General features: G+C 35.8%; 1 protein-coding gene across 6 annotated transcripts in view; it reads right to left on the bottom strand.

Annotated features, from left to right (window-relative positions):
• LOC147525080 (AMP-dependent synthetase and ligase family protein) overlaps positions 1-10,092 on the bottom strand; it is a 31,363-nt gene extending 21,271 nt beyond the window's left edge. For 5 of the 6 annotated variants that reach the window (XR_015221016.1, XR_015221014.1, XR_015221015.1 and 2 more), the window contains exons 1-8: positions 9,536-10,045; positions 9,026-9,463; positions 7,267-7,463; positions 3,999-4,202; positions 2,288-3,016; positions 1,266-1,906; positions 537-612; positions 349-435 (exon numbers count right to left, since the gene is read on the bottom strand). Coding sequence is in view for 2 of the 6 variants with exons in the window: in XM_086605240.1 (XP_086461366.1) it covers positions 349-435; positions 537-612; positions 1,266-1,906; positions 2,288-3,016; positions 3,999-4,202; positions 7,267-7,463; positions 9,026-9,463; positions 9,536-9,878 (2,715 nt within the window). In the remaining 4 variants the exon portion in view is untranslated. Of the gene's footprint in view, positions 1-348; positions 436-536; positions 613-1,265; positions 1,907-2,287; positions 3,017-3,998; positions 4,203-7,266; positions 7,464-9,025; positions 9,464-9,535 lie in introns of all 6 variants that reach the window. The other variant, XM_086605234.1, reaches the window with a different exon arrangement.
• Positions 10,093-25,098: the final 15,006 nt, after the last annotated feature.

The following is a 25,098-nucleotide window of genomic DNA, read 5'->3' as shown; positions in this document are numbered from 1 at the left end:
GTTCCTTTTTCTTTTTGAAAGCACTCCAGGTTCGTGAGTACATTTCTAATTAACACTAGTACACTATTAATAACTTAATCACTTAATAAAGACACTTTGTTCCATGATATCGTAGTTTATATTAACACTGGGAACCCTAAATTACTTAACAACAACTACTTGAAGTGTTCAAACAGGCAAATATGCACAGGAGCAGTAGTTATATCCCACCAAAAAAAGGAAAACAAGAAACCAAAATCCTTCACAAACATAAGAAACTTAACTAAGGAAAAGGTATGAGCTTATATGTGTTAAAGCTTACAACACAAGATATTAACACACCATATGTCAGGATTTAGAAAATCATACCTCACCTAGTGTATTGAAGGCCCAAGAGATGTTGCCAGTCATAAAATCAAGGAAATATATTTTTCCTTTGTAGCATCCAACTACAACCTAAAAGACACCAAAATGAACAAAATAAGAACCTCTTTTATATCTGCCAAAGAAATTAGAACTTCATTAACTCTCTTATGCAGGTTTCTACTGAAATGCACCTGAGAAAAATCATCAACAATTGCAGCTGAACATTCAATTCGCCCTTCCAACTTGACCTCCCATTGGACTAATCCACTATACAAATTTAAGTGAATTCAGTAAAATTTAACATCCTCGAGATAAAGAGAGGATAGAAGCTCCTACAAATTTCAAAACCATCATACTTAACTAAAAGACATTTGTTTGCAAAAAGGGTAAAACAATTCAAATAAAGAAACTCCACCAAGGTCAATAAAACTACAATTTGTCATACTTGTTGTACTGCACTCTAATAAGCGTACATGTATGAGTGTATACATATCTAGGAGGCCATTCTTCAATGAGTAAGCACAAACTTGGACCTTCCAAGTTCTCCATGGGAAGTTTGTCTAACAAGGCACAACGAGGTTTTGATGATCTGGCATAGACTTGCGAGAAGGTAAATATGGCGACCAAAGTCGAGTCATTTCATTTCAGTATTTGCTTGTTAATCTACAACACTAATATATTCTGATTCTAGGGATGGGTCATATCTGCAGCCTGCAGCGTAGAAGGTGTATCTTGGGCATTTTATGTGTTGTTACTTTTTGTACCCTCAATCTATTTATCCTTTACAGTTTTAGCAAAAATTTAATACTTTATCAATCAAAGAAACAAAAAATCAAAAATCAAAAATCAAAAATCAAAAAACAAAACAAAACAGAACAGAACAAAACAGAACAGAAGGTAAAAGAGCAAATGGTTCATACCTTGCCGCATCAATGCAAAGAAATATTTGTGAATGAGATCCAATAAATAGATAAATGTCACCATCCTTTGAAACAACCAATGGAGATGCATCTATACAGGATTTTGAATGAACCTTCCACAGTTCATGCAGAGAACCTTTTCTATTTCTTGGATATTGAGCTGACCAGCAAGCTTGACAAACATCATTGCCATCATATTTCCCTTCATAGAAAACCTTGTTACATCGACTAAAAGAACAGGAAGTTAATAGATTCAACCTTGAAACCCAGGGGACCTCTTCTCTTAAGGGTGTAATACTTGAACTTGGGTAGGTATTCTTTTCCACCTTCAAACATTTGCTGACAGGAGATTCATCAATAGATCCAGAATGGATTCCCAATGAACTTCTAACCAGCTTATTTCCATTTTGAGCTTCAAGGTCTACATCCCAATCAAATTTACTTCCCAACTGAAATGTATGTTCCAGTTCATGATCAAGAATGGCATTTAAAAGCTTATATGGGCTGGAATAGATGTACAACAATTTCATATTAACTCCTAACTTGTAGGAAACTTGAGCTGCAGAAAGAGAATTACCACCCATCTCAAAGAAATCATCATCATTCTTAATTTCTCCCACCATTAATGCATCACTGAAAGCCTGTTGAAGACAAAAAATGAAAAGTAACATGATTTAATTAATTAGGATTTCTAGAATGAACTCTTAATATTAACATAATTACATATCATCAGAATATTTATCGCAGTGACTCAAAAAATTAAACTAACAGATACTTGGGAATAAATAGCATAGACTGTAGAGTGCTTTATTAATCCAACACTTTTCAGGAAATATAATGGTCGGCAAATGGGAACTATGATGTGGTTAACGACTTAAAAATTTCCCCTGTATATGCACATTTAACACTCGTCACTGGTAATAGTGTTGTGCTACATATCTTGTTAAAAGAACTTCTCAGTAAAAAAAAGTTCTCTTTACAGATAAGAAATCAAGAGAATGAGTAAAAGAGCTAACACAAACCTCTTTGATAGCTTGCAAAAGGCTGTAACCACCACGACTAATATCAGAATTACTTTTGACCTGCTTTAAAAGAAATGCAGAATCTGACAGAAAAGCATAATCCAATTTCCCAGTAGACGTCAACGGTAATGATTTTATAGCCAAATAACAATTTGGAATCATTGCTGGAGGTAGCCTTTTGACTAACCAATTCCTAAAATGTGAGTCTAACATCTGAATTTTTTCATTTCCTTTTAATACTACATAAGCCACAAGACATGCACATTTGCTTTGACTTTCATGAGAAATCACAGCGACATCAACAACATCTGGATGCTCCCTAAGATTATTTTCAATCTCCTCCAAAGCAACACGCTGTCCATTAACTTTTAGAGTGCGGTCTTTCCGCCCCAAAAAGACTAAATCACCGGTATGAAGCCTTCTAGCAAAATCACCAGTTCTGAAATATAACTGATTTTCCTTATCCAGGAATGGGCGACTGTTACGAAGTTCAGAGACTTGAGACAACTTCAAATAATCCATAGTCGTAGCAGCCGGATCAAGAAAGTACTCCATCGATGTGCATAAGCCACCAACATATATTTCACCTTCATCTGGTTCATTTGGTTCTCCAAAGAGGATTATGTCGCAGTTAGAAATAGGTGTCCCGATTGGCACACTGCTAAGTACATCTGTCTCCAACACCGTTGGCAACCTCTTGCAATCAAAGTATGTACAGTCACCTGACACCTGTGTTTCCAAGCATTGAACTAGTTACTCATTGCAGTATTTACAATGCTAGACATAATATCGGACAGCAATTCTGCATCGGTATCTATGTATACGCATAAGGCCACATGCAGTTACGCTGTCGAAATCCTTCTAAAAGTCGGTGTACTTGACCAAATATCATGTTCACTGATTGATCAGACCATATAGAGCAAAGGATGAAAAATACGAAAACACAAACAAAGTAGACGCGCCGCCTGTGTTTCCAAGCATTAAACTAGTTAATCATTGCAGTATTTATGATGCTAGACACAATATTGGTCTGCAATTCTGCATCAGTACCTATGTATAGGCCACATGTAGTTATGCTGTCGACGACCTTCTAAAAGTCGGAGTACTTCACTAAATATCAGGTTCACCGATAGATCAGACCATATAGAGCAAAGGATGAAAAATACAAAAACACAAACAAAGTAGACCCCGTAACTAGAATTAGGAATGTACTAGTTGTGTACTAAAAAGACCGACCAAATATATATCATTAAATAAGTCTACTCATGGTGGTCCAACACCATGAAAAAATTCAATTCTTCTCATGGTTTTAGATTCCTTGTTTCTTGCTGACATGTGCCATATAATTTATGGATCCAAACTGAAGCATATTATACAAAACGTTCTTAAAATTCTGCTGCCGCTATTTCCATTAGGGTATTGTGGCAGAAACTAACAGCTTTCTCTATGGAGTCCAAGAAAATTTTGGAAAAGACAGATGCTCTGTGACTTCTAGGTTCACACCTTATCTGAATCTCGCAAGAATGGTACACAACTTACTCTTTAGGCAATGCAACAGCAGACACAATCATAAGAAAACACAAAGATTGACTTTTGGTGAAATTAAGGCTATTTTTTCCTATAATATTCAAACATTAAACTAACATATGCAACTCGTATTCATATTTACCAATTTGGAGAAGGAAACATGAAAAGTAGATTCACTTCTAACCTCTGTACTTCCATAAAGATTTAAGATAGAGATCTTCGGTAATAGCTTGTGAAGCACATGACACAAAGAAATAGGAAGGACCTCTCCACTGAAAACTAACACTTTGAAAAAGCTCTGTACGCGTATATTATGGGGACTTTGCATAGCAGGAAGAATGGCTCTCATCACGGACGGAACTATCATCAATCTGGATATTCGATAAGCCTACAAAACAGAGAAAAACTTTCAGAATAAAGGAATATTTATTAGAACCCCCATTCATACTCGAAGAAAGTAAAAACGTCAGTAAAAGTTGATAGGGTTTCCTTTCCTTTTAATGTGAAAATCTCCACTTCAGAGAGGATGGTAAAAAGCTCTGACAAGAGAGGGGATCTTACAAGACTTTTTAGTGATCACAAAATGTGAAGTTCAAGATTCAAAGTTCAGTTTTTTTTTTTTTTTTTTTTTTTCGCTAAACAAAATGGCAAGTTCATGAACTCTCAGTTGCTACAAAAACCATAATTTCAGCTAAAAAAATGAGGATTACAGCTTGAATTTATGTTTTACTGCCTCATAAGGAAATAGTTATAACATTCTATTTCCTCCAATTGTCTGGGTTTCTTCATATCATAAACATTATAAACTGAATATCACATATAAATCCACAAACATCTAAAAAAGATTCTAAACGTGAAACCTGTTCAATTCAAAGTAGATTTACATGGCAAAGTTACAACTTATGTCCTTAACTACAAGCATGTTGCAGGTGCCGACTAGCAAAGTCGGTAAAACCTTTGGGTGGTGATATCAGAGGTCTGGGGCTCAAACCCCGCCAGCATCAAAGAGTTACTGATCTCATTTAAAACAGGCTTACCAATAAAATAAAAAAAAAAAAATCTACAAGCTTGTCTGCTAAGCACTTGATGACGCCCAGTCACAAAATACATCTGTATCGGCCAAATTCATGACTATCAGGATGACACGTCTCATGGATGGAGGTAACATAAGGTACAAGGGAGAGAGCATAGGATCCAGTCCGCGAAACATTAAAGGGACGTGGACTCTAGAAAGACATAAGGGCAAGGAGGGGTTCAGTGACTCAAGAAGATGCAAGATAGTGAAACCGGAGTCAGGTATACGGTATCCAGTCCGCGATAAGTAATGCGAGAGGTGGACAGTTAGAGAGAGGGGAGAGCGGTTACGAGAGGAGAGAAAGAGGAGATGAGAAGGAGAAAAAGAGAGGAGAACTAGGGCGGCACAGCTTGATCCCCCGGGAAGTCGGGGGTACGTAGGCAGCCCTAAATGGGTTCAGTTGAAAGGTTCAAAGGAGAGGGAGTCTCATCTTCGAGAAGGACAGAGGAGAGTGGAGGTGTGAGGTTAAAGGGTACAAACTGGGTTCACACAACATCTAAGTAAGATTAGAGCTTAAATCTAAGAATAACCTCAAAATTTCAATATCCAGTTATTGCTATAAGAATGTGATAGACTATTTTGACTAAGAAATGCCCGATCCTCAACAATCACAGTTTTAGCTGATCTCAACTACATGCTGCTTCAGCTGGCAGTTTGAGCTTCAATCAGAGGTGACTCTTCCAGAATCATGCTAAAGTCCAGGTCCTCAAAACATTTCCCTAGCCTCCTCAACGTAGGTAGCTCCTAGACCATCCTTACAAAAAGTGGCTCCTCCACCAGTGGTGCCTGCAGTATTACGTCTTGCTCTAACAGATATTCTAACTCTAGGTGAGCACCGGTGATCAAATCCACTTTTAGGAAGAGTTGCGGTGAAGTGATACACCCCTTGGCTGATTTTGAATGCATATACAACAATTTCACAAAAAGATGAGATCAATCACTCAAAACTATTGTCTTATGAACCTTGTTATATCTTGGGATCTTGGGTTTCCGAGAAACTGAAATGATTAGTTCGGAACTCCAACTCTCAATCCGAACCTGAACATGTTTATTTGTTGTTTAAGTCAATAAAGCAGACCTATTGACTTGGGAAACATAAGCTTCTAGAAGAGTCTGGGTAGGACTTAACAAGAGATTGTTTCCTAGTTAAACACTAATTACTTAGCTTACAAGTAGTTATAGGAAACTTAATCTATTATTATAAATAGAATAGTTAAACTACATTTTGAGTTTGATTCCTCTTCACATAATACATAGGCAGCCGTTAAAGAACGTAGTTCAACTCATTATCTTCTAGATCTCTTTTTCTTTTTGATCCAATACTTCTCATTGTTCTTTGATCATCAACAAAATATTTGTGTTTCTAAATTAGGAAAAATCATCACATAATGTGCATTAGGTGTGGCAAGAGAAAATAAGTCGGCATCTCTTCAGGGAGTTTATTTCAACCAAAGCAGTATGGGATCCTTGATTACCTTTAGGAGTCCGAAAAACCTTAGATGGTCAACTCTTTGACACTTTATGCTTGTCGTGTGTTATCTCCAATCTCCTATTACGAAATTTTTCTTGGAAGGTGTTACTATGTGCTTTGTGCTGGTCCTTACGGCTGGAAAGAAATAGAAGGATCTTTGAAGATAACTTCTCTTCTATTGATAAGGTTAGCTGTAATATCAAGATGGCTTCAGTTTTGGCTTTCTACCAATACTAGGTTGAGGCCTTAGGCAAAAAAGAACTCATTTTCATGTGTGATAATATAAATTTTACTCGCTGCTTGTGAACTTGGTGATGCTATCTCTTGACTTGGAATGACATCTTACCTTAGTGCTTTAGGCGCATCACGAGATTTTGGGTGAAGTTGACTCTGTGAAAAGTCACTTCATTCACTTGGATGACTTTTCTTGGGCAAAGGTGTAAAGGGTTGGACATTGCTAATGAAGGCTCCTTTTGTAACCATCACTTAGAAAACGAAGGAGAGGATGTGGATCATCCTAGTCAAACGTCATGTTGTAACCATCAGACTTTTTTTTAACAAACAACCAAGGGTCCAGGTGATGTTTTTAAATATGTTAGAAATACATTGTACAATTGGTCTAGATGGACCACATCACCTAAAATATTGTGGTTTTTTACTTGTGTTTGTGGCTGTAACCATTTTCTTAGCATCTACCTAAGGTGAGCTTACCATAAATTAACTTCTATAGTTTTATCTATATTTTGTCATCACAGGGTTCATAAAAGACCTAAATAACCACAATAAGAAAGTGAATATATGATTAGTAGTCCAGGTGTGGGCATAAAAATAAGTAACAGATATCTGAATCAACATTGTAATAGCAAGGAAACAATAATGTCAACAGGGAGATTATAGAATGCATACCTTCAAAAACTCTGCAATATAAAATGGATTTATTCTGAACTCCTCAAAAGGAGGTATAACCAGAGGGACAGAACTGAGAATGCCACTTAAAAATTCTTGCAGATGGTCAATAAAGCTGATTGATGTCTTGAACAGTAAAATTTCCTCTACATGTAAGGGAAACAACTCTTGCATCCATAAGTAGCGATTCAAGAGACCTTGAAACAAAGAACTCAGTTACCAACCCAAGTAATATTTGAGGAATCTAGTTTTAATTGTTTCATATTAATTATACAATTCAGTCAAATCATGTCATTGGAGTTTTAGTATTTGACAAAGATTCCTGAAGTACACAAGTAGAATACGCCAATAGAATTTGATATCTATCTATATCCTCGCACCCAATGTATTTTTCAAGCTCTATTAAAAATCCACATCATCTCCTATTAAAACGGTATCCCTATTGGAAAAGGAATTCTAGCATTTCTATATTAAATCGGGAATCTTTCTCCTACTAAAACAAGAATCACGCTTCTAAATTAAGTCAATTATTAAAACGGGATCCCTCCCCAAATGAAAGGGGTTTTAAACCTCAATTAAAACGGGCTTTCTTTCTAGTCTAAAATAAATGTTTCACGCTCTAATTCATTTACCATGACATCAGAATTTTATGAAAAAAATGGAAATTTACATTTTCACCTTGAAGTTCAGGACTTATATTAAGATAATTGACAGATACTAGGCCACATAACTTGAGTCTCCTATACAAAATGACTAAGAATTAGTGAATGACTAGATATAATTGCCCAAAGCCTTGCGAGGGTCGAGACGTGGAGATCTCGATCGGAGAAAGATGTGAACAAGTGAGATAAGAAACTTTGAAGAATAAGAACAATAGATATCGGAGAAAGATGTGAACAAGTGAGATAAGAAACTTCGAAGAATAAGAACAATAGATCAAGAATCAGATGAATACTGTGTAGAAGAAAAGAGATAATAAGAATGGTAAATTTGGAAGAGTAATCTTCAATTCAATTGATAATAATCAGAACGGTTGGTTCTACAAAACAATAGAGAATCCATATTTCTAGATCTGGTTCTTTGGACTTCATGTAATTTGAAAATGGAAACCAGTTCTAATTCTACTAGACAAAAATAAACTACTAACTAAATCAATTCCTAGTTCTACTATAAAACATAGTAATGCTAGTAGCCAAAATCATAATTTTTGTCCTACATCACTTAATGCTTCTCACAACATACAAAAGATAGGTAAAATACATTATACTAATACTTTCTACTTGGGTACCTACCATGTAAGCATTTTCTATTGTGATACTAATTGCTAATGACTTCTTTCCAACTTTAAAAAACCTAAACAAAATTGACCGATCTGGGACTAAATTTCCTAAAGCTTACACTAAGGACCCATAACCAATACTTCTAACACTTTTGGAACATGGCTTTCTACTGCATAATCGTTCTGAAGAAGGCTATGCATTAGATGCAACGCACGCGTTCATGTGTCCACCTTAAGTAAAACTTACACTAGTCAAAACTAAGATGTTTCTATATTGGTATGCACAGAAATCTGTCTAAGGGTAACTGCCAAAAGTTTACTACATCAAGGATATAAAATGATGCATAATATCACACTTTAGCTGAAGCTAGTGTTAGATAGTACAGAACAAACAATGCCTAAGGCACCCAATTCAATAGCCAATATCGTTTGTTTTGCTATGATATATAGCAGCGATAAGAGCAAAATGAGTATGATTACCTATCTCAGTGCCGCATACACCCTTAGGCTTCCCAGTTGATCCAGAAGTGTACATCAAATAACAAAACTTTCTCTTTCTCATACTCTGACAAGGCCAAACTAACTCGGAACACCCGAACACCTTTTCACGATTCTCTTTCATAGACATTTCTAAAACAGGACAACTACTTTGTTCCACTAACCAATCAGATTCCTCAAGCTGAAAATCTTCAGTTGCTGTAAAACATGATTTACTCTTAACAATCAAAGCCACCTTGGATGAAGAAATAATAGACAATATCCTCTGTTTAGGCCATGAAGGATCTAATGGTAAAAATGCTTCTCCACATCTTAGTACCGAAAGAAGTGCAACAATGTATTCAACACTAGGCACCATATATATTCCAATTATACGTGGCCCACCAATTTCTTCTACGCATTCATCATTAACAATACAATCTGCAGTAATAATAATAAATAAATTCAATAATAATTCTACATATTGATGACGTGTCAGTATATAACACTAACCTTGGGGGGGTCTGATTAAGTAAGGGGGGTCGTCAGGATTATCGATGACGTGGCTAATTCGATAACTGAGAGACTGGACAGAAGAGAGAACGTCTGAATAAGTGAAGAATTCGTCTCCTTTTAAATATGGGTTGGAATGAGATTCGCGATATGAGTTGTAGTCTAATAATATGTTGTCGAGATTATTATTGTTGATGTCGTGGGGGCGAAACTGTCTGCAAATTTGAGCTCCAGCCGACGCGTGTATAACGGAAATATTGTTGGGGTTTAGTGAGGCGGTTTTGTAGAATAAATGAGAAATGCAGCACAAGTTGTTCTCTTCTCCACTTTTCTCGTTTGCCATGTCCACAATTCTCAGTTAGAGGAGAGCGGTCACTTGCTGCTCTTCTTTTCTTCAGGACTACCTTGTGCTTGTTGGTTGGTTGATGATTAGTATTTCAAATTACTATTCCCAGTAGTCATTCTCTGATTTAGAAACCGAGTGTCTATTTCAAATAGGAGTCTTTATTTGTTTTTGAAACAGACGAACTTACCTCTATATAAATAGGACCGTCCATAAGAGCTATTGAAGAGAGAAACACATCTACCAATTCTAAGCCCAAGCTACTGTTGCTGTCCTTCTTCTTCTCTTGTTACTGTTGGCCGCAATAGAGAGTTATACTGCGGTTATAGAGAGTAGCATGTTCGAGTGCAAGTCAGCCTGCTAAACCATTGTATCCTTTGAAGAAGACGTCACTGTTACCATTCTGCACCACTGGAAGGGGCGAAATATTTCCTTAAGATTGTTAGAATATTTGTATGAAAACAGTAACTAGAGTAGAACAGAAAGAATAGTAGACGAACAGTGAACAACCAAGGCGTGGTATGCTTTTTAGAGTTTTTGTTGGATTTGCTAGGATTACCTTTAACGATATTGGCTTTGGAATGAAATTTCTTAGACAACACTTCATCCCGAGTATTGTTCTTTTTCACTATGTGAATGTAAATGATCACATCCTCAAGAGTCATCTGCTTACGTTTATGCTTCATACTATTCTTATAGTGTTTCCAAGATTCAGGGAGTTTCTCAATCAAACATCCAGCAACAAAGGTTTCGAATAAATCAATACCCTCAGTTTTCAAATCATTAACTATCACATGAAAATCATGGATTTGAGACGTTACATCTCTATCCTCTCTCATCTGGAACTTTAGAAAAGTCCTAACAACATATTTTTAAGTACCAACATCCTCTATTATGTAATTTTTGTTTAAACTCTCCCATATATCATATGTATTCTTATTTGAACAATAAATATAAAAAATTTCATTAGACAAAGTACTCAAAATAGCATGACGACATATCTTATTCCCATTGAGTCAAACAGCTTGATTTCTTTCGAAATCATTAGAACCCTCCATAGGTGTTGTATCAGTGAGATACTTTGCATAGTTGAGTACATCTAGGGCTGAGTACACCCTTTCTCTCTATCGCTTGAAGTGTGAACTGTTGAAAGATTCAATCTTTAACATATTGGGTAAGTTGCGAGCATTTAGTAGATGAGTAGCATCTCTCATAGTCGAAGTAACCTCCATGACTCCTGAATTGGTTTCTTTGTTTGGTGTGTCTGCTGATGTAGACATCTTGATTCTTTCCTTAAGATTGTTGGATGCGAATAAAGAAAACAATGAAGAGACAATGACAACAGTAACAAGGAACAACCAAGGCGCGGATTAGGCTGTCCTTAAGGAAAGATTTCGCCCATTCCAGTGGTGCAGAAAGGTAGCAGTGGAGTTTTCTTCACAGGATACAATGGTTTAGCAGTCTGACTTGCACTCGAACAGGCTGCTCTCTAGTGTAGGAACCGTTATTTCATAATGTAAATTTTACAAACCGTGAAAACCATGCGTATCGGAATTAATGGTGTTCACGATTTTGATTGGAAAACATACATGTAGATCAGCTGTGATAACTCTGAGAATCCAGAATCAGCAACCTCTTGATTTTCTGTTGTATTCCTATGCACAGAGTGGACGTTGTGTGGGCAATGATCTTCCAACCTCTTCTTTCTCTCTTGGCCTCTCTCACTCACAAAGTTTGGAACCAATTTTTAGATCTACTTTTCTTTAGCAAAACCTTGAGAAAAATGGCCAGAGAAAGAGGTTTCTATTTATAGGCTACAACAGGGACCATGAGAAAAAATTAGGATTGGGCCTCCTAACGGGCTTGGGCTTCCCATGTTCTCCCAGAACACACGGCCCAAGTCTGTCAACAAATGACTTATTCCACTAATGGTCATTGTTGCACTACCGCCCTAATCCCAAATTACGTGTTACGTTTATAGGCTCCATATTATATGCTCGTTGATCTCCCCGTGTTTAAAATATCGAATGCCCGTTGATTAAGTCAAGTTACTGACAACTATATTAATCAACTTCTTATGTCCTTGAGTAGTACCACTCAACCTCATTGTTATGTCGAATCAAATCCACCTGCATGGTTTACATGACAATCCCTATGAGCTCCTCGAGGGGACATCATCACCGACTTCTTGGGGATCACAGTTCCTTTTATAATCAATAGCACACCTTACATACAATGTCATTACCCAATCCATCGAGTTTGTTGATTCACAAATGAATCTCACTCATTGATGATTTAAAGCAATGTACAATGCACGTAAGTGCCCATTATTATATCCGGATTAAGAGGACAAACATCCATAATAACAGAGGTGTTTGTTCTCTTATATAGTTAGTATAAAGAGAAACAACCTCACTTGGTCCTGTTCAATACACACAAAGTGTACTAGTGTAATCCTATAGTTAAGATAGACTAATACCAGATTATACTACAACCGTACCAATGGTCTGTCTAAATCCATTTAGGTTGTGAACGTTTACTTATACTTTATACGGTACTGATGATATGATATTCTGTGTATCATCACACACCATATCATCTACAACATAAAGTATTAGACACATGCATATAACTAATAACATATATAATATGCATAACATTTGCCCATATGATTCTCATTCAAAATATAAAGAATTAGAGCTAATACAAAAGTGATGCTTTTAGTATATAACCCTATCATCTAGAACGGTAGTATAACTCTCTCTGGCGACTATAGTAAGAAGAGAAGAATAAGAGAATGGTAGGACGCGAGTTCTGTTTCTCTTATGGGTTTCACGAGTTCTATTTGAGTGAGATACCTTTATGGACGTACAGTCCTGTTTATATAGAGGTTAGGTCGGTCACAGCAGTCAGTCTCTTAAATAGATAAGGAAGAGAGACCAACTCGTAATAGAATACCGAAATTTGCTACTGAAGCAAAAACAAAAACAAGTTTAGGCAATTGGTGAAAGCCACTACCCACTAGACACAACAATAAGCCCAAGCCCAAGCCCGACTCATTCATATTTTTGTACCAATGGTTTCTAAAATCATGTGCTTTTATCTAAAGATCGCGTGTGTGGCTTTGGGTGAGTCCTCCCTCCAAACACAAAAGCAGTTCTACTGTGTTGTGCCAGTTCTACACAAAAGCAAAATAGATCACATGCACCCACACTACTCTTTCATTATATGCCAGTTCTACGGTGTTGCGCTTTTTGGCCCTGCGCTGCCTGTGTTCCATGAATGCTCTAGAGTACTTACCCGAATACTCATAAGAACCGACCCAGTTCTACATTCACATAGGTGGATATCCATCAAGTGTACATTGCAGTTAAAATATAATATCTCATTATAAAATGGACTATGGACTCCAATAAGAGTAAAATAACTCATCTTTACTCATTGCATTCGAGTTATACAAAGTATACAAAAATACTATCTCGTCATAGGGTGGGACATCTAAAAAAAGACGATAGCATACTAGAGCGACTAGGTGACTTGTTTTTCTTTTTGAACCTACTTCATGGGATCTCCAATCACATAGGTGGGGTTGCCGTCAGTGCTGCCCTCTATCTTAGGCAAAAGTCCCATCCCCCTCGACGTCTCAACCACTTGCCTCCTGCTAAGCGGTTTGGTCAGAGGATCGGCCAAATTTAACTCTGACCTCACAAAATCTGACCACCTTTCTAACCACAGCAGCAGTTTGACTTTGACTTCTAACCGGTTGACTTTGGCCAGGACGGTTTGACTTTGGCAATAGTTTGACTTTGGATGTTTGTCACAACTCAGATTCCAACAATCTAATTTTTTTAGCGTGGAATTAGTGTCTTTGCTTTATAGATATAGTCTCGGATGTATATGTCTGCTTTCCCATTATACAATTTGCTCTTTGCCTTAATATGCTATTCGCGGCAATATCGACAATCACAATGCATAGGTATAGGCTGGAGGCGGTTTTGTACCAATAGGAAGATCTGCCAAGAGGTTTCTAAGTCAATAAATTTCATAAAAATCCTCTCAAGACTTGCTTTATCTAAAGCAATAAGCTTGGACTCCATGGTTGAACGAGCTATCAAGGTCTGTTTAGAAGATTTCCAAGCGACTGCACCTCCACCAAGGGTGAATATATATTCAATAGTGGACTTTATATCATGATACCAATTAAAGATTGAATTTTTATTGATCTTTTGTAGTTTATCAAACCTTATATGGTTGTAGACCTTTCTCCTACGTTTGTGGGAGTCAAATCTGAGATTTCTATCAAGAAAAACGTCAAAGTTTGTCTTTTTGACAGCTGTGTTACTCGTTACGGAAACTGTTATAACATTCAGCTCAGAGCTCGGTTTTGAAATCTGCTTTTTGTGTTGGATAGCTGATTCAAAGAGCTTTCCAATGGTATAAGACTTGATACCTAATTCGTCCTAAGCTGGTTCAGTGTTATAGTTCTTTTGAATTGTTTCTCTGGAAGGAGGAAAATATGGTAATCCGGCTTTTCAATCGGTTAGGTATCGTATTCTTTCACTCTTTGCAATTGTTTTGGTTTGATTATATGATGATATTCTTACCTTGAGTTGCATGCTAGTTTTTATTCTTAGGAGGAAAATCCTTAAGCTTAAACTTATTTAATAACCTAGTCAACAAATTATACGTGTTTATCACTAAAATATTAATTGGTTAAAAGTAGTTTGATATATATATATATTTTTTACATATGTAGATGTATGTAGATGGTCCAAGAGAGACCTTAAGATAGTTAATATCAACCACACTCAAATCTTGGGTAGTAATTATAATGTATTCAATGCATAATTGCTTATCTCTATTGAGTGTACGTGTTGTTAGACGATGGTTATAATTGTAATATTGTAAAAATACATGTTAGATGAAGTAACTTGTAGCTTATATATAATATAACATATGTTAATGTTTTGTAACATGCCAGCTTTGAATATTAATCATCGTGGATTTACTTTGAATTTGATGATAGTTTATTGGTAAATTTTTTCTAGTTGAAGACATTAATGGGTAGAGCCATTTGATGTTATGGTAGTACTTGAGGTCTTGTTGATAATGTATTCTATCTTACTTGAGCTCATGTAAGAAGAGGAGGTGGAGTCCTCAGTTGTTTTGCATATTCAGTGGCTAGATTTGCTTAATATCATATACCTTTTGTTATGAGGGGTATATTTAAAGTTTACTTTTCCTGAACCTATGATATGATATTAATCATGTTTGGCATGAATGCATTATTTAACATTGGCATGAACCTTAATAATGTCATATATTATTAAATAATGAGCATCATTGTCTACGAGAGGAAACAATATGGGAAACAATCAATATCCTCATAAACCTAATTTAATCAAGGAGATGTAAGGTTATGGATTGTCTTCTTAGACAATATCCTCCAGTGACTATTTTAGACAAAGAGATGTAACACTTGTAGATTGTCTTATTAGATATTATCCTCCTATAACTATGAATAAATAGCCAAGGTGATGTACAAGTGCGTGGATTGTCTCACTATATAAGTTGGAATGTTGAATAATTAAAAGAAGAATGATAATGATATTATCTTGGGTAAATCCTTTTTCATCTAATTCTTCTATTCTTTAAAATTCATTAGAATCATTTGTGGATTTCCTTTCATATAGATAGCATGAACATAATATAACTATGTTTAATATATCCATAATCATAGACTTGAGTAAAATATATTCTTGTCATAAGAGTGTATATTATTATTGTTGTTTCTTTTAGTGTTTGTAGTGGTATAATGTGTTTTGCATGTAAGTTTGATTAGGTTGAGTAACCATTGAATTGTGGGGTGGTTGTGACCCATATGCATGACACTGTTTTACCATAGTTTACCTTACAAGATAACTGGAAAGATACTGAACTACAAAGTATGGAAAGGTTTTAGGCTTATCCAAAAATGCTTTAAAATGTGGGGGGTGTCTTGCCAAGGCAATTGTGAATGAATCTAAAAGAAGTTTTTTTTTAGACCTATAACTATCTAGTAGATGTTCATTGGTGAAACTCATAATAGTGATGTTTATTTTCAGTTGTCATGAGTGATAACAATCTTGTAGATACCACACTATTATTGAATGTCTTATATGCTAATTTTATTTGAGGTTGTGTTTTCTGTGAAATTGGCATAGAGTGGTTGAATGTTTATAATGAGCTATATAAGAGAATCCCATAATTTCTAAACAAGAAATTTGGAAGACTAGTAGTGAGTATATCTACCATTCATGGTGATGCCGTTTATATGTTTCTTGGAGAAGATTCATTAACCTATAAAGAAGTTGTCTGTCTATGAGAAGTGTCCTTTTTGAAGGATACAACTCCTCTAAACTAGACTCTTGATTTACACAAATCATTAAGGGGAGATAGTTAATATACCTATTGGGGGATCTATAGGTTGAATTGGATCTTCAAGAGAAAACTAAAACGTGATAGTTGTATTGCAAAATACAAGGCTAATAATAATAGCTAAGGGGTTTCACTCAGAGAAAAGATTTATACTATTTTGGAACCTTGCTCATGTAACTTGAATTTCTTCTTCAGAATTCTAAAGACTCTAGTTGAATGGTTGTGAGGAACTACAATACCAAGTAGTGCTAGGTGATGAGCTTAAGGTACACAATTTAGTTAAATCTTTGTATGAGTTAATTCAAGCTCCTATAAATGGTATGAGCAATTCAACAACATATTGGTGTCGTATGGATGTCAAAGTACCGTTGTTGATAAAGACGTGTACTTTCTTTAGAGTAAAGCAAGACATATGTGTTAATCTCTCTTTGTTTAGATGATTTAATATCATGAGTGCTAGCATTGAGAATATGTATGAGACAGAGAAATTCCTATTTGAAACACATAATAGACCATCATTGGAAATGATAGTTCATTATGTTGTTAAACTCATTTATGTAACTGCTATATTCAGTTGTTAAGATGTTGACGTTTGAATATGGTTGAAGCCCACAACGTACCTTAAACCAGACCGGCCGGATTTTATAGGGGAATTTCGGGAACTACAAAATTGAATGACTGGTGAATATAGGAATTAAAACTCATGTTGGTCTCATTATGTTGCTATAGTACTTAGTAGAAATATTTTTCATTGAAAAGTATGGGTATTATGATAGTAAGCATGTGTTAACACCTATTGTCGCAAATATCCATCTTATGAAAAATTAATCTACTTGTTTTTCTCATACTAAATATGTCAATATATATCATTGGTAGCCTATTGTACTTGATGGATTATATATGTGAGACATGACATTGCCTATATTAATGGCATACTGAGTTGATAATCCATTGTTCTTATAAGGAACATTGGATGTATATTATCAGATTATCCAAGTACTATAGCGGAGCCATTGATTATGGACTTATATTCAGTAGATTTCCATCATTGTTGGAAAGGTAATGTGTTATAAACTGGATCCAGTAATGTTTATGTGTTTACCCTTGGTGGAAATTGAGTGTCTTGGATATCATCCAAGCTAATCGCCTTAGAAAAGGCATGTGATGATGCTGAATGGGTTAGCAACCTCTTGGCAAATCTTCCCATTGGCTCTAAATAGCCTCCTGATGTGTATATGCTTTGCAACTGTCTCATTGCAATAGCTAAGACATAAAGAAATATGTGCAATAGGAAAAGAATACATATAAATTTGAGATATAACTTAATCAAGCAGCTGCTAGAGATTATGTTAGGTCCGACTTAGTTTGGCCACATGTCTGGCCGCACCACTTATTTGGAGGCAAGTGGTTATACGTCGAGGGGGTTGGGACTTATGCCCATATATAGGGCGACACTGACGACAACCCTACCTATGTGATTGGCAATCCCATGAAGTAGGTTCAAAGGGAAAAACAAGTCACTTCATCGTCCAACAGTACTATCGTCTTATTTTATGAGACGTCCCACCCTATGGCTAGATGGTACTATAGTATACATTGTATAACTATAATTGCAGTGAGTAAGGATAAGTTATTTAACTCTTATTGGATTCCATAGCGCATATTTTAATGAGGTGGTGTATTTAAACTGCAATGTACACCTGATGGAAATCCACCCTATGACGAGATAGTATTTTTGTATACTTTGTATAACTCGAATGCAATGAGTAAGGATGAGTTATTTTACTCTTATTGGAGTCCATAGTCCATTTTATAATGAGATAGTGTATTTTAACTGCAATGTACACTTGATGGATATCCACCTATGTGAATGTAGAACTGGGTCGGTTCTTATGAGTATTCGGGCAAGTACTCTAGAGCATTCATGGAACACAGGCAGCGCAGAGCCAAAAAGCGCAACACCGTAGAACTGGCATATAATGAAAGAGTAGTGCGGGTGCATGTGATCTATTTTACTACAAGGGAATGTTGGTTCAAAGATTTTATAATCCACCACTTTCACGTATTATAAGACATGTTACCCTATAACTGGTTCAAGCCCATAAAGCACCAGTATCTTAGGCATTGCTTTTTCGATTCTCTCTGGCATTTCGTAAACCCATTTCTTTTGTCATATCCTATTCCAAAACAGTGGGGGACTATAAGTATTTTGAAATAGTGGGGGATTGTTGGAATCTCTTGATGATTAGTATTTCAAATTACTATTCCCAGTAGGAGTCATTCTCTGATTTGGAAACTGAGTGTCTATTCCAAATAGGAGTCTTTATTTGTTTTGGAAATAGACGAACTTACCTCTATATAAACAGGGACTTTGCGTCCATAAGAGGTATTTAAGAGAGAAACACATCTCGCACTTCTAAACCCAAGCTACTATTGCTACCTTTCTTCTTCACTTCTTAATGTTAGCCGCCAGAGAGAGTTATACTACCGTTCTAGAGAGCAGCCTATTTGAGTGCAAGTTAGCCTACTAAACCATTGTATCTTGTGATGAAGACGCCACTGTTGCCTTTCTGCACCACTGGAAGGGTCAAAATCTTTCCTTAAAGATAGCCTAATCCACGCCTTGGTTGTTCACTATTCGTCTAATGTTCCTTCTGTTCTACTCTAGTTGCTGTTTTCATACAAATATTCTAACAGTGCTCAGTAGCAGTTGGGGCCACAATCGATTAGACTAGGCTCAGTAGCAATATACTGGACATAGACTAAGACCCGTCAACTAAATCTGTAGTGATCAAGAGAACTATCTAATTGTCAATGAACTGATGAAGATTTAGAATTGAAATGATAAAGAAATAAACTTTGATTATTAATCACAATGGCTGTTACAATATTCTCTCTCTCTCTCTCTCTCTGTGTGTGTGTGTGTGTGTGTTTACAGTTTTTCTAGAATGAATCCAATCTCCTATTTCTTCATCCTTCCAGTCTTTATATAGTGTTCCCATTGTAGTTTTGCCCAATCATTTCCTGCCACGTGTCCATTCTCTTCTTCTTCCTCTTTTTCCCGCTTTGAACCTGCAACATCTAAATTTATGTGCGAAATATTGACAGTCATGTCGATATTTCTAGTTAAACACAATATTTGGGCTGGAATATCGGGCTGGCAATATTTGCCCACGATATCTCCCCTCTCGAAACTTTCAAATTTCTATCTCGAAAATTTGAATGTTTCGAGAAACCTGGGAAAAAACCCAAAATTCAAATTTCCAAGCGGTTATTGTTAGAATTGAAAAGTCAGATCAAAATATCAACTATAAAAAGTTTCTTTTGCTTTCTCTTTCTTCTTTTATTCCCAAAAAAGCTTGAGACATTCAAACCCCACCACCATTAACGTCCTGAAAAGCTTCACTTTGGACTTACTCGCTGTCCTATTCATCAGATCTTTCTAAACTTGACAGGTTAGTTAAAATAAACTTTAATATACTTATTTGCTATCATAATCTTTTTCCTTTCACTCTATTATTTCTGAATATCATGTCTGTTTCTTTTCTTGATTTTAAGAGGGTTAGGGTTAGGGTTTTTAAACTTGATTTTTTTATTTACACAACCATTTATACTAACTAGACTTTTGAATCATATATTTTGATATGTTTCAGTATGGCTAGGAGAAAAACTTGCTGTGTTAATTTTAGGCGAACACTCTCGAAACAATCCTGGCTTCAACGTCAAGAACCTATGCTTTTGAGACACACATCCTCACCTCGAAACCCGACATTGTCACCACACAACCTTGATATGAGTATAACAAATAAAATATTATACAATTATACTGAGTATAATGATAGTAATACCGATGAAGGATACAATTCTAATAAAAAATTTATTGTTTCTAGTGATACCAATATGTCGAATGATGGTATTGAGTTTGCAACTTCGAAACAGCTCTTCTTCTTCAACCTCAACATCGCAAAGGACTGAGGCTGATGAACCAGCTTGGCGCCCATCGTATCTTGTTGATGGCTTATCACGCCATCCTTTCGAGACTGTGGCCTCAGAGTTAGAGTGCGAAATCATGGAAGATCACAGCATATATGAAGCAGTGGGTTGAATCCATACCTTCCAAAAAGACCCAACTTAGACATAATTAAAGCTGCATATCAGATACCATATAATATCACTCTTCGACACTACGTTGGATGTAAGAGAGGAACCAAATGCCAAAGTGGCGAAGCCCAGACAATGATCATCCCTGTTGGGCAACTAGCTGCTGGTTTGTGACTCCCCTTACCTGACCTCGATCGAGAGGTACTGAACCACCTGGCCATCTCTCCTGGCCAAGGCACTGGCCATTTTTGGAGACTACTGTATATTTGCAACTATTATAATTCTCATCTTGAACCCGGTGTGTGGAGATCCTAAAGAATCCAGCTTATCGACATTCAAAACCACTATACCTTTGTCGAACGCACCGAGAAAAACAAATATGGTATATCTGAGCCTAGTGGATATTTTTATCCCAAGAAACGAAGCAACCGACCAGGTATCATAAGAGTAAATTGAGATAGTGACTTTAGATGGCCATTATATCCTATCATTGTATCTGGTCAATGGGAGTCATTTGCTTCTATTGCTATTCCTTCCTTGGTACACCACATTTTTAATCTTAGAGGTACATAATCTATGATCCCAAGTCTTGCCACAAAATTTTGACACTCGATCTCAGATTTTTCATTTGACTGGCCTATCCTTATGCCCTTGTTTCAGCATTAAAACCTGCGACTTTGAGAAGTCGTGGAGAATCTTTTAGAGTTATGGATCTTCTGAGAGGCATTGATGAATAAATAACTGCTCGAACTGGTGCTGATAAATATGGAAATCCAGCTTCGAATGTCGATTTACAAGATGTCGACAATTATGTTGCTCCTTTGTATACTTTAAAGAGTAATGTGCTCCGAGGTCAAGATCCTTCACCTTCCCAACCTGTTATACCTTCTAAAGCTGCTCCATTTTCATTACAACCTTGCTCGTTTGAAAAAGGATTTAGAAATTTTTTTGATTCTTCTGAATTGCCTGTTAACACTCCTCGATGTTATTTTGATTATATGATAAATGGTTTTAAAATGACTGAAAATCTCTTTCCCAAAATCAAACAAGAAGTTCTAGACTTCTATAATTATCCACTTTTGCAAGATGTGTTTGATCACCACTGCTTATTGTACACAGATATGGCATCTCGCATTCCTCATGTTTAAGACAAATCAACCAAATCCCTGAACAAGTTTTTGAATGCAAAAAAATCAACAGGTGGCAGTTCCTCCCTGGCTCCTATCTCTCCCAAAGAAAAAAATGTCGATACTGGTCTTCATCAAAAGAAAAGAAAAGAACCTTGTTCCACTGAAGCGCCACCAACCTCGAAGGTGACTAAGGCTGCAAAAACTACCACCACTATTACACCTATCCTTGTGACCTCCAAATCATCAGCTATTCCAGCCACTAATAAACCCACTATTCCGTCCACTGCTTCTGGCTCTTCTTCTCCATCTGAAGTTTTTGTGGATGATTTTGTCCTTCGAAACAAGAAAAAGGTTCTGAAATCTACTTCTCTATTTTCTGATCCTTCGACTTCTGGACTTAGAGAAGCCCTTGTTATGAATACAATTCTTCCTCGAGATAGATCAGCGATGGCTGAAATCGCCACAACTTAACGATTTCAAATTTTGTGTTCTTCTCTCTAAAAAGTAAGTATATACCTTTGGCCTTATTCTTATCTCGGTTTGCCCATTATTTATAATGTACTCATCTACTATATCTTGATTCGAGGCTAAAGTTGCTGCTGTCAGTCAGTTTGAACACGATATGAGTAACTTCCGCCTTCTCCAGGATGAAAATGACAAATTGAGAAAAAAGAAAGAAAAACTCCAACATTCTTTTGAAGAAGAAAAGAACCAACATGCTCTCACCCGCTCCTAACTCAATGCTGCTGAAACCGCTCGTGATGCTGTGCATGCCGATATGAAGAGATTTGTTGATGAGAATACCGAGTTGATTAAGAAAATGAATAACTTTTATGCTGATATGGAGAAGAAACTCGAACAAGAAAGAACAAAGAAAACTGGTCTTGAGGTAGAACTTAAAAAAGCTAATCTCGAGCTGGTTACTGCTGAAGAGAATATGAAATATTGTGTTTCCACTATGAAGAGTTTTAGATCATATCTTCTTGCTGATGTTATCACTGAACACAACCTTGATTTTGATGATGAGAGCGATATCCCGTCCGAAATTGCTGCCCTTGATCTTGAGAAAGACGTTGTCGAATCTGCTATCCCTATCATTGAGGCTATCGAGACTGAGAAAACCAATGACACAGATGACGTGGGTAAAACTAATCCCAATGAGACTGTTGCTATCCCACCTTTCGATCTTGCAACATTTCAACTTGATTCCTCTACCTTAGAGGGAATCGATATGCTTTCTGGTATCGGCTTAGATCTTGAATCCAGATGCAACCTTAGTCAAAATGACAATTCCACCCCGAGATGAAATTTGGCTCTATTTGTAATATTGATACAATGACCTATCTTCTTTTCTTAAACTTGGTTCGATATATGAAATAGATATCTTTTTCTCCTTTTGGCTTGTTTAATATTTACATTATATCTGTTAGTAACCTTTATCTTTTGCACTAAAATTTGACTTTCGATACCACTCCAACTAAAAGCAGTATCAATTTATACTTAGTAATATTTTGAAATTAAAAATTCGACTTTCGATACCACTCCAACTAAAAGCAATATCAATTGATACTTAGTGATATTTTGAAATTAAAATTCAACTTTCGATACCACTCCACTTAAAAGCAGTATCAATTGATACTTAGTAATATTTTGAAAAGGAAATTCGACTTTCGATACCACTCCACTTAAAAGCAGTATCAATTGATACTTAATAATATTTTGAAAAGAAAATTTAAATTTCGATACCACTCTACTTAAAAGCAGTATCAATTGATACTTAGTAATATTTTGAAAAGAAAATTCGACTTTCGATACCACTCCACATAAAAGCAGTATCAATTGATACTTAGTAATATTTTGAAAAGAAAATTCGACTTTCGATACCACTCCACTTAAAAGCAGTATTAATTGATACTTAGTAATATTTTGAAAAGGAAATTCGACTTTCGATACCATTGCACTTAAAAAGCAGTATCAATTGATACTTAGTAATATTTTGAAAAGGAAATTCGACTTTCGATACCACTCCACTTAAAAGCAGTATCAATTGATACTTGGTAATATTTTGAAAAGGAAATTCGACTTTCGATACCACTCTATTTAAAAGCAGTATCAATTGATACTTAGTAATATTTTGAAAAGGAAATTCGACTTTTGATACCACTCCATTTAAAAGCAGTATCAATTGATACTTAGTAATATTTTGAAAAGGAAATTCAACTTTTGATACCACTCCACTTAAAAGCAGTATCAATTGATACTTAGTAATATTTTGAAAAGGAAATTCGACTTTCGATACCACTCCACTTAAAAGCATAATCAATTGATACTTAGTAATATTTTGAAAAGAAAATTTGACTTTCAATACCACTCTACTTAAAAGCAGTATCAATTGATACTTAGTAATATTTTGAAAAGAAAATTCGACTTTCAATACCACTCCACTTAAAAGCAGTATCAATTGATACTTAATAATATTTTGAAAATAAAATTTGACTTTCGATACCACTCCATTTAAAAGCAGTATCAATTGATACTTAGTAATATTTTGAAAAGGAAATTCGACTTTCGATACCCTTGTCTTCAATCCTTTATTTTTGACTTGGTATCGAGATGAGGATCTACAGATCACCATTTTCTTTGACCTGGTACAGATACTAGGATTCGAACTCGTCACCTTTCTTGAATTCAACTTTGGTAATGAACCTTGTAACATTTACTCAATGTAAACATTCATATTAACAATAAATAAATTCAACCAACTGGATCACAACCCAACATGCATTTAAGCTTTATTATCACTTAAACCTAAAACTTTATCAAGCCCAAGAATTACTTTTTCATTAACTTTCCTCGTTTTTTGAATAATTATCATTAAATTCCCTCGTTTTCTTGCTAATGAACATTAAATTACCTCATTTTCTTAATAATGAACATTAAATTCCCTCATTTTTATAATTTTTAGTACTATAAAAAGACCACCATTTGCATAATTCTAAACCATCTTCTGCCAATTTTTTACTGAAAACACTTAAACTAAAAAACAAAAATATCTCCCATCTCAAACTTCCTAACTATTCTTGCTTTCTTTATGGTTCTCCCTTACTAGTGATAAGAGCCCAAAACTGTAGTTTTAACCCCTTAACAATATTGCTGTTAGACCAATTATGCGATTAATAATATAGGTTTATCACTAATTACGTGCTTTTGAGTATTTCAGGCTTTGGAGTTGAATAAATATAAATTCATTACAAGTTAGGTGCTAAAAGGAGCTAAAGTGATTGCTATGAAAGTTCTATGAAGAAAGCCAAGTTTCATGGAGAAAAAACCCTTAAAAAGCCCAAGTCAAAGCTATTAAGTGAAAGTCAAACCGGATTAGAAAGCTGAACAAAATTCAATAGAACTTAAAAAGGCCATATCTCAGACCTCGGATTTGGGCCCATTTTATATCAAAATGATCGACTCAGAAAGCTCTTTCCAATGGTCTAGACCTTGACTCGATCAGAGCAGTATAAGTTGGTGAAAACTTGTGCTACAGTAACACAACCAGAATGGGAAGTCTTGGATTCAAC

Source organism: Coptis chinensis, chromosome 1 (genome assembly GCF_015680905.1).
Source record: "Coptis chinensis isolate HL-2020 chromosome 1, ASM1568090v1, whole genome shotgun sequence".
Lineage (NCBI taxonomy): Eukaryota > Viridiplantae > Streptophyta > Magnoliopsida > Ranunculales > Ranunculaceae > Coptis > Coptis chinensis.
This window is presented reverse-complemented; position numbering and strand designations above follow the sequence as displayed.